We start from the raw sequence: 11,200 nt of genomic DNA, 5'->3' as shown, positions 1-11,200 counted from the left end.
ACCGACAGCGCCTCGGGGCTCGGCGACAGCCCCCCGCGCCGCCGCCGCGGCCCGCCCGCGCGGCTCAGCTCGCTGCTGCTCAGCACCACCATCGAGGGCGGCTCGGGGCTGGGGGACTCCCGCTCGCCGCACCGGCTGCCCCGCAGCTCGCCCGAGGGGTGCCCCGGGCAGAGCCCGTCGCTGCTGGATGCTGGGGAGGAGGTGCCTGAATGGTTCCGACCAAAAGGCGCGGCTGGGAGCCGGGAGCCCGAGCTGGGGCTGCGGGGGTCCCGCCGTGTTCTGAGGTCGTCGGTGCGGGGACCCTGCCGGGCACAAGCTCTCCCGTCCCCACAGAAAGCACCAAGCACTCCTCAGGAAGCGCTGGCCCCCATTGAGGGTGAGCCACAGCCCCCTGAGCCGTGTGACAGTGCCACTTGTGAGGAAACCTGTGAGGTTCCAAATCATCTCATGAGGAATTCGGCAAAAAGAAGCTCGAGCTGTCACAGAGACCTAGCCAAGGAGTACCAGCTTGTGCCAGTGGTGGTCCTGGACCCTCTGGAAGTGCCGATGAGGTTGAAAAGCATGGAACTCCACAAACAGGCTGATGCTCAACCTGCCTGCCTGCAGCCAGGCTCTCCCGTGGGCCGCCAAGGAATCTTGGAGAACAAGCACAAAAGGACCAAGGGCCTCCCTGGGGAGGGCAGCACCTGCAGGAAAGCTTGTATCAGTGGCTTCAGTGCCAGCCGCTGGGGCAGGCACACGAGGTTCCGTCCAAAAAGGCACAAGAACAAGAGACAGCAGCAGCCCAATAACTCCCTTTTCAGACTCCAGACAAGGCAAAAACAAGCTCTGAAGGGAGCTGTGGAGATGTCTGCAGATGTCAGAGACAATGACTATTCACTCCTTAATGGCTCTTATTCCTGGGCTAGAGTTCGAGCATCTCTGTCCTTCCATAAAAAGAAGAAAGTGACCACAGATGAGAGTTTCTGCAGCAGCATCCTCTGTAGCCCTTCAGGGAAATCCCAGCTTTCGGGGTACCAAGCCAGCCTGTCTGCTGGGAAAGCTCAGGGCTGCTCCTGGTTTGCTTCCTCCATGGTCCTGCTGGCTCCCAGGGATTCATCCTCTGTCCTGGAGCTGCTGCTTACAGATGCAGAGAAGGTGTTTGGGGAATGCAACCAGGAAGGGCCTATTGCTTTTGAGGAATGCATTCCTTTAGATAAGATGAAAGATTGCAAGAAAATTGGAGAAGGGGTGTTTGGAGAGGTGTTCCAGATTGACAGTGAGAGAGGACCTGTGGCCTTAAAAATAATTCCCATTGAGGGGACTGAAAAAATAAACGGTGAAGCTCAGAAGAGCTTTGGGGAGATTCTGCCTGAGGTAATAATTTCAAAAGAACTCAGTCTTCTGTCTGAGGGCTCTGTGAACAGAACTGTGGGGTTCATCAGCCTGTACACGGTGCACTGTGTCCAAGGGCCCTATCCCAGGTATCTCCTGGAAGCCTGGGACAAATTCCACGAAGAAACAGGATCAGAAAATGACCGACCAGACTTTTTCGGGGCCCAGCAGCTCTTCATGGTCCTGGAGTTTGAATTTGGAGGCAGGGACTTGGAGCGCATGAGGAGCAAGTTCTCCTCGGTGGCATCAGCCAGAAGCATTTTGCACCAGGTCACCGCGTCCCTGGCAGTGGCAGAGCAGGAGCTGCACTTCGAGCACAGGGACCTGCACTGGGGGAACGTGCTGGTCAAAAACACAGACGTGAAAGAACTTCAGTACGTGCTGAATGGGGCAACACACAGCATCCCCACAGCAGGGATCCACGTCAACATCATCGACTACACCCTGTCCCGCCTGGAGAAGGATGGATTGACCGTGTTCTGTGACCTTTCCACAGATGAGGAGCTCTTCCAAGGCACTGGGGACTACCAGTTTGACATCTACAGGCAGATGAAAGAGGAGAACTCCAACAGCTGGACTGACTATCACCCACACAGCAACGTCCTCTGGCTGCACTACTTGGCAGATAAACTTTTGAGAGGCATGAGCTACAAGAAGAAGGCATCAACTCCTGCCCTGAAGAAAATAAAGATGCAGCTCAGCAAGTTCCACAAGGAAGTGCTGACCTTTGAGTCTGCCCATGATGTTCTGCACCACAGCAGCCTCTTCCAGTGAGCAGGGCTCCAAGGGCTAAGCCACTGGTGTTGCCTTTCTCCTCTGCTTTTTGTATGTGTTGGCACAATGAAGTGTTTCGATTGGTTCCCAACGTGTTCAATACGTTATCAAAAATGTCCTTAAAAATCCCCCCCAATGCCTTCTGCTCTGTTTCCATACCTGCTGGTTTTGCGGAGTGTTGGAGGGGAGAGAACAGAGCTGACTGTGGAGGAAGGAGGGGAAAAAAGACTTCTCCAGGCTCAGTTAATGCTCTGAATTTTACATACATTTTTCTTACCATTTTAGCTTTAGATTATTAAAAGTTCTTTTCTTACGGTATTGGCTTTCTTACAGATTCTTTTTTTAAAGGTAAAAAGCCTTCAGTTCTGGACAGTGAGGACAAGGATAAATACTGTTGGCTCACTGGAGACAGAGGGGAAAAACCCACCCTTTGATTTAATTTTGGCAAAATTTGTACCTGGAATGAAGGTACAAAATGTGTATATGTGAAGTTGCAGTAAAGGATTTTAAACACACTAATCTGCACTTACCTGTTTCTTTCCCCTCTCCTTAAGGACCAAGGAAGAGGTACCTGATTGTGATAAAAATAAGACAAAGTACCTGTGTTCCTGATTTTTGATGGTTATAATGTTGTGGCCTTGTACTCTGACAGGAACTCAGCACTGAAGCAATTTCTCTGTTTATCTACAGAAGAAAATGCACAAGGTAATAAATGTTCTTTAGCAGATGGACCAGGTGCCTTAAACTGGAACCTCTGCTTACATTAAATCCCAATTCCCTGTTTTCAAGAAGTCCTTTGCTAACATTCATGTTAAAGAAACTGGGCTAAAGAGAACAATAAATCAAACTAAAGTGAAAAGTGAATTAAATTACAATCCAGTGACACGGATGCATTAAGAAATGAAGAGGCAGCATCATCAAATTCATGATGACTGGAATGTTGTCCAGGCAGTCTAATAAATAAATGCTGTATGTGTCCATCTCAAAGATGCCTCTTTGACTCTCTCTTGAAGTCTCCTTTTTACAAACCCAGCAAGGAGACCCTGGGATGGTTTTATTGTTCTGCCTTCCAGACACTGCAGAAAGTGACCTGACAATCTGCAGTGCTTCAAATTATGAAGATGGAAATTGTGCTGGAATGTTCCCAGGCATCCTCTCAACCCTTTTTTTTCCCCCTCTAATTGAATAAAGTAATGCACTGTAATTGAATAGTCTTAAAACCCTGTAAGGCCTGCAGTGAATGCTTATCTGACATCAAGGAGTGTTCCTCAGTCACAATGGTGCTAATTTCATTTCTGTTTTGAAAGAAAAAAAAAAAGGATGGATGAAACCACGTTATTTTTTGCCTGCCTTGGTCCTTTGTTTCTTTGCTTTGAGAAGTGAATTTTGGCTGTACAGGAGGGATGGGACAGTGGCAGGAATTAACGCCAGGAGAGGTGACAGCCCCCAGGGGGACTCGGTGCAGTAATGTTGGAGATTCTGAAAGCTGAAACCTTGGAATGTTTCCCTGCAAACTAATTTGCTGGTTTGTGAACAGGTAGTAATTTTCATCAATCAAAATTTAAAGCTTCTACCCCCACCAAAACTGGACATTAAATTCATATAGAAACCTTTGCTTTAAACTGTGCTTGCAAAGAAGTGCAGCTGCCAGAGCTGAGCCCTCATTTCCTTTTTTAAAGATGCTCTCTGATTAAAAAAAAACTTAGAAAAAAAATAACATGTACTAATCAGCCCTCATAAATTTTAATGGGAGGATGGTGACATAAAAGGAATTGGAATAGTAAATTTCCCCTAATCAAGTAAAATGCCCTGAACATGTTTTCATCTGAGTGAAAGCTTTACTTGGAACAGAGCTGGATGAAATATTTTAAGGATCTGCTCTCCCTGCTAAGGAAAGAGGATGCCAGAACCCAGTTTCCCCTTTCAGAAAACACAAGTTTTTTAATACACACCACACTGAAATTAGAGCCTTAAAGGGTGCTCCATCTTTTACTGAAATAAGGAAGTCTAGAATTATCCTAAGGGAGGGAAAGATTTTTCACATGGATCCAAAGGCTTTAGGAGGCTGAAAAGAACAAGCCTAGTTTTGTGTAATTGGTAAATCAGGTGGATTCCAGGTCGGAATTCTGGTGTTTCCAGGTCAAAGTGGAGTTTACAGTGAAGACAGCAACACTTGGTGATATTAACAGTGAGTGCAGATGTATTTTGGAATATTCTTTCATCTAAGTGCCAAATCTCTGAAAATTTTGCCTATTTTAATGGGAAAGACAGATAAAATACAGATTACTCTGTGAATACTCTGTAACTTACCAGGATGCTGTTAAAAAATGTATTTTTTGCTCATTCTGTTCTGGAAAATGAGACATTAATTGCAGGAATATGAAAATTCTCTCTTGCCTTGAGAAGCTGCACCCCAGCCCTGAGCTGAATGAGAAGGAAGAGCAGCTCTGGCCTCGAGTAGAGAGAGAGGATGAAAAGCAGCTACTCAGAGTATCACTCACAGGCAGGAAAAAAAGGAAAATAGTAATTTCTGCCCAATTCTGCAGTTCCAGACTGCAGCAGTTAATGGTGCTGGTTGGCCACAGCACCCAGCACAAGAGGAGGCTGCCAAGGGAACAGGAATTCTCCTTAGAGCTGAATAAAAACAGACTGGGAAATTCAACTCAGCCTGGGACTGCTCCCATAAAACAAATTAGGTACAAATAGCCCAATAAAAGCTTGGGAGTCTTAAATCAGATAAATCCAGTATTTAGGCTCTCCTCCTAACAAGGGAAATGCTCCCTCCCTTCCCTGGAGCTTGTTGCAAGGTTTGTTTAGGTAGTAAATTACTGGTGGCTCTGCTGGTTTCCTCTCAGCAGTTTGCTGAGAGCTGTGGGGCTGTTCTACAACTTCACCTGGATTGGCATCTTCATCAAATGTAGATTTTTGGGGTAGTTCAGGCCCAGAGTTGTTACACAGAGTCATCTCCACTGCCTGTCAGTGACACATTCATGGTCACTTCAGTGTGGCCCCCACTGATTCCTTCCTAGGAGCAGACAGAAAAAGGGGTTTTATTTCATGAGAAGCCTGGAGCATCCCTGTTCTTGGAATTTGCAGGAATTGCTCTCTCCAAATGCTCTCACACACAGGATAATGCAACAGCCCAATTAATTGTTCAATATTCTTCAGGGTGTGTAGGAAAAGGTTCCTTTTCAGTATCAAAGGCAGAGCCCTCCATGCTTTATGTAACATTTTATCATTCAAGGTTGATTTTAAGCACGGTTCCCCTTGATCAGCTCCTCAGCCAAGGTGCAGGGTGGATTTTCACAATGAAGTGATGCCTTCTGTTAGATGTGAACTGAGCAGCTCTTTGCTGCAGTGCTGTGCTGTTCATCTGTTCCTAATGAAATGCCAGAATTGGGATTTTTAGGATGATTGCTGTTGTTTAAACCTCGGTCTGTGCTCTGGGATTTCCTGCGACAGCCACAGAGATAAAGCACTGTATGAATGGGATGGTATGGAAAGGATGAACTGCAGGGAAAGTCAAAGAACACCACTGAGGGTTTGAAGAAAACACCTTATGCACAAAGATGATGTTTTATATGAGCTCCAAATGCAAAATCTGGGAGTCCAACTCCTCTGACTCACTGACTGTCAAAGGCAAAGGAGCAGTGCAGATGGTCTTGTGGCTGCAGCCCTTGTGAGGGCACTGAAAGCAAACACAGATCAAGTCAGATTAAACAGTCCTCATTTTCCTAAGGTAGCAGATTCAGAATGTCTTCACATGCACACAAACAAAATTGCCAAGATCTCAATGGGCAATTAAAACTAAAAGACCCTCTCGTGATGAGTTCAGCTCCCAGGAAAAGGTTTGTAAGCAACAACATTAAAAAAATCTTCCCTGGGGACAAGGTCTTGGTAAAGAAACTCCAGTTGTTTACCCCAGATTGCCACAGGGCAATAATATTAATTATTTTTTTCCCAGTGATGACAAGTTTTCCTTGAATAAATATGTTCACATGCTGTGCCATCTGAGGGGCACAGCTTTGTAGAGATGAGATTTCTTCCTTTTTCTACTCACCAATAAATATCTCCTGTCTGTGGCTGATGTTTCTGGAGAAGTTCAATAATAATTAACAATTAGATGTTGTGTGAGGTACTAAACAATGCTGACCAACACTCCAGAATCTCATGAATTATTCTTAGGAAATAAATGTACAACAACATCAGAATCCCTGAGGGCACTGCAGCCACAGTCATTAGTGTTCATTACTGCTCAGGGCTGAATGTTGTCCCCACTTCTGTGTCCTCTGCTTTATAAACACCTAATTAAATATTTAAATCATGGTAAAGACTCATAATTGCTACTAAAGCAGCAACACATTTCAACTTGACCAGAATTCCCAGTTTTTACCTTGCTGAGATGCTGGTAATGCTCAGATTGTATTGAAACACAATTTCACTGCAACAACGCTGTTATTTTGGAAAATCAGGATTCTCTCAGGGTGGAATCTCGTGCTGGTGAGACAGGGGACAGCTGGTCTTGAGTTAGTCAGTGAAGAGCAGATAAGGAACAGAATCAAATATAAATTTTGGAGCTGAAATATTACAGAAAAAACGGTTTAAGGAAGCCTGGCAGCAACAACAAGAACTGCTCAGTGTTTCCATGGTGTGTCACCTGGACCAGGCTGGCCTATTTACAGAAGTTCCAGTTTCTGCTGGGAATGTTCAGAACACACAAAATCCCAAGAGCCTGAAGGAGCAGACAGCCAAAATACACCAATATGGGCAGAGCTTCGGGATTTAACATGGTATTTATGTTTCCATTAGATAAACACGTTATCTAGCGGCTCCAATTCTTTATCTAGAATTTGTTTTCAAATCCAAAATGCAAGGAGAAAATCAAATCCATCTGCCCTGCCTCTGTCTTTGTGAACTCCACAGGTCACTCAGCTGCCAGAAGTCTGATTGAAAAAGAGGGACAGTATGTAAATAAATTATTTTTTATATAAATAATCTAAATTATCAGTGCTGAACTGCAGACATCAAGGTCTTCTCAGACCTTCATCTGTGTTAATTCATGTTCACTATCTCATGCTTGTTCAAATCTTTAGACATACAAGGCAAAACCCTTTGTAGCTTGGACTGAAGGGTTTATATTTTAGATAATTTCTATCACTGGGAAAGATTTTTTTTTATGTCCCTCTCATTCTGAATTAAAAATAGAATAATGACACATTGCATGGAACACAGATTCTATATTTGTCTTTGAAGCATTTCCCCAGCACACTAAAAAACACCATTTATTACCTACCAAAGCACGATCACATTCTCCAGAGATCCTGCAATGTCCTGGAGACCATCAGGGAAATCAAAGATTGTCCCAAGGAGAGGTCACCTGCACATTGAAGTGGCTTTTCAAGGTGAATGAACCAGCCTAGAAAACATCAGAGAAGGATTTATAGCAAATGTAGCACAAGTAGCTCTTGCATTTAAAAGAAATCTTACTGCACAGCCTTTTCTTAAATCAGCAACTGAGGGGGTTCCCAGCGTGCTCCAGAGCAGGATCCATCCCTGTCCTCGCCCTGTGACAGGAATAAGCCACGAGAGGGTGCCCGTTGTGTGAATCCCGATGTGCCCAGGCTGTTGCTTTCTGCTCCCAACCACCCCGAGCAAATTCCAGCAGCGCACCAAAGGCCTTCCTGCTGGGCTGTCCAAAATGCCACAATTAACTTTTATCCTGGATATTGTGTAGGGCCACAAAACTCTTGTTTTCTGCATGGCCCCAGGAGCAAAGTTTTAGCAAGTCCCCAAGCACGTTTGTGTTGCACAGAAGTGCCTGGCAGGGCAAGGGCTGCACCAACAAATTCCTGCACACAGGTAAAAATCAGAATTTTACCACGGTGGGATGACAGCGCACCTTAGGGACAGAATAACTTACTTTCTTTCTTTCTCTCTTATTTTCTAATGCCTAAGCCAGGAGCTCTGGCTGCAGCCTGCAGTCCTCTACCATACAGGGAGAGCACATCCAGCAGGGAGCCCAAAGCAGGAATGTTTTATTTGTCACTGCTTAGGCACGGTTGGAAAATCCCCAGCACGGAGTGTTTACGCTGCCAGTGTTTTCACCTCTGTCTCCAGGCAATGGACGTAAACCCTTCCCTCTTCCCTCAACCAGCATCAAACAGAGCTCCAGCAAGGAGAGCATCTGTCAGCCCATCAGGCTTCACATCCACGGGCAGAGCTCAGATCCCAAATAAGACCCAACCTGTGCTCCAGAAAGAGACAAGCAGCCCTTTCACAATATATATATTCTCTATATATAGCTTTGCAGAATTAGTGTCCTTTGCAGCAGTAAGGGCAATTTTTAGAACAAAACATCACATATCTACTTATATGTGGATCGTTTCCTATTATTTATTTTCTTCCAGCCATCCTCAGGGACAGACCCTGTAACCAGTTTAGCAGCAGCAAAATCATTATTCAACAGTCTGACAGCGGAAAAAGGAATAGCACAGCTGGTGCCCTCCCTCCCTGTGACCCCTGAGAGGGGAACAGAAATACAGCACAGCCCAGTTAGGTGAATTTTTTCCCAGTCTTTTTTCCAAATTTCATGATTCCTTCCAATGCACTTCCTGCAGAGGTAACACACTGCAACCTGGAAGGGATGAGCAGAGAGAAATTGCTCTGGCACTCTGCAAATTCATTCTTGTCCTGATGGACCAAGGTTTTAATCCAGAGGTCTCCAAAAGAGCAGAATTCTTTTTTTCTGCAATGATGGAGTCCCTGAGTTGTGTGTTGGAGATGTGAACACCAGAAAAACCAACACTGTCAACTGGGGATAGCTCTTCTGCCCAGTGAAATAGAGACATGGCTCTCTTCAGAAAAATCTGTATCTTCCAAGAATTCTCAGAAAAGATTGCAACAAATCCCATGGGCACTTTCCAGCTACCTCCAACTCTCTTCCTCTTTGTGTTTAACATTTGACAACCATCCTCGCAGCCCAGAAATGCTGTAACACTCCACATGCCACAAATCTCAACTGAAAAAAAAAGATTATGGCAAAAGACAAAGCAAAAAAAACCACAAACCCTCTTGCACTCAGATTTAGTAACAGTTCTGTCCCACCCCCAAGGCAGCCACAGGTCACATCTTTCTGACCCTTTGCCTTGTACTGTCTGGCCCCAGGTTTGGGGGTTTTTGTGCTGCAGAAGCAGATGTGAGGTTGCAAAGTGGAAGTTTTCTTTTAAAATGTTTCCCCACCCCCCCCCCCCTTTTTATTTTTGTTTTTGTCCCAGAGCAAGAAATGAAATTTCTTGAACACAGCAAAGCCCAAAAGTAAGAGCCAGCCCCAGGAAGAGTCCAGCTGCAAAATCCACCAGCTGCAGCCCTTCAGCCCCAGCCCTGGGCAGATCCTGGGACTTACAGAAAGCATCTGGTCTTTGTCGGGGCCCTGGGGCTGTCACATTTCAAAGGCTCCCTCTGCGAGCTCCAGAGGCAATGGAAAGTATGTTCAGTTGCAAGTGGGGTCACAGGGAGATGAAGAGAGAGGGAATCAGCTCATGGATACAGCTGCCCATGCTGGCTCCAGCTTCAGAGCAGGCTTTGGAAAAACAGGGGGGGAAAAACCCCAAAACATGCAAAGCATCTGAGGAACAAGGAAGGCTTGGTTCCACCTCTGCCCCTGAGGAAAATAGGGAATTGGGAACCACACACTCCAGACATGGAGTGCCTTTTAGGGAACTTGCACAGATGAGCTGTGAGAGAGCTCTGTGAGGTGGGAAGACCTCGAAGCCTATACAGAAAAATCCCCGTTTTTCCAGAGCACATCAAAGAGCTGGACAACAGCCTCTGAGCAACTGGACATGTCCATTTGTGCAGGGGCCTGTCCCTTCCTGCTGCTCTGTCCTTCATCCATGAGACTGCTGGGCTGTGGTGTGACTGGGAAGCTCTGGGAATGCCAAAGCCCTGCTTCGCAGCAGAACATTTTTGATGCAGATCAAAAGACAAACAAGCACTGCCAAGCTTAAAAAGAGAAGCAGGTTCAAGGAATAGCTGAAGAGGAAGCTGATGCTGAAAGCTGTCAGTGCCCACAGCTTCCCCAAACTACCAGCAAGGTCTTTTATTTTGACTCCAGACAGGGATGGCAGATTTGATCCTGCATTTCTTTAGAATCTCCAAGAGTCCCTACCACAGCACAGCACCAAGCACAGTGATAGATTTATCATATGCCAGATGAGCCTTCCGTGCAATAGGAGCACCTTGCCAACTGTTGGGAACACTTAGGACAAAGCCATAGATGGAAAAAGCAGCTGAAGGCTTCACAAAGCAAGAAAACAACAGAAGCTGGAGCAAGAAAAGTCAGTTCCCACTCAGAGTCCCAATGCAGTGAGGCTGGAGGGGGAATTGCCCAGCACCAGGGGAAGAACCCATTGAAGTGTAGGGAATAAGTTTTAAAACCAATTTTTTGCTGCCAGTCACGTGCATGCAGTGAAGATTGAGATGGTCTCTGAAAGCAAAACCTCCAAGCCTCACTCCCTCAGAGCAGAATTGAGACAGAGACCTCAGGTTGCACAGCTTGTCTCACTGAAGGAAAGGTGCTGCCAACCCTTGTGGTCTGCAGCTTTCCTGGGATTGTCACCAAGCTTTCCCTGGGCTGGAAGGTGCATCCAGTGCAGCATCAGCAGCTCCATGCTCAGGGGTGGCTGCACAAACAGACACGAGGCCATGAAAAACAAGAGTTAACCCCCACAGCAGTAATCAGACCTTATAGTCCCTAGTAACACCTTCTCTCCCTTTCTGAGAAGGACTGAAGCTCTGAAAATATATCCCAAGATGAACATTTTCAATTAAGTACACTTGCTGTATTGTTTACAGAAATATTACAAGTTATTACTGTTAAATAGAGTGAAAAGTGAGACAGCTCATTTTTATCTTTTCCACAGTGTTTACAGCGGGCTGCACCTCCTGCCTGAGGCAGGGTGCACGTCACTAAAAGTAATGAGGTCCTTGCAGACATTTGCAGCAAGACAGGATGCCCATCAAGAGTAACAGGAAGCAAAAACCACACAAAAAG

At 45.8% G+C, this 11,200-nt stretch overlaps 1 protein-coding gene across 1 annotated transcript in view; it reads left to right on the top strand.

Moving 5' to 3' along the window:
- Nucleotides 1-3,486, top strand: part of HASPIN (histone H3 associated protein kinase) — a 4,526-nt gene extending 1,040 nt beyond the window's left edge. Inside the window, exon 2 of the mRNA XM_042026301.1 lies at nucleotides 1-3,486. This exon is cut by the window's left edge and continues 34 nt beyond it. Within this exon, the coding sequence (XP_041882235.1) occupies nucleotides 1-2,148 (2,148 nt within the window). The 3' untranslated portion in view covers nucleotides 2,149-3,486.
- The last annotated feature ends 7,714 nt before the right edge of the window (nucleotides 3,487-11,200 follow it).

This window comes from Corvus kubaryi, unplaced genomic scaffold (assembly GCF_017639235.1).
Source record: "Corvus kubaryi isolate FWS band 111438036 unplaced genomic scaffold, C.kubaryi_AGA036_p1.0 37284, whole genome shotgun sequence".
Lineage (NCBI taxonomy): Eukaryota > Metazoa > Chordata > Aves > Passeriformes > Corvidae > Corvus > Corvus kubaryi.
This window is presented reverse-complemented; position numbering and strand designations above follow the sequence as displayed.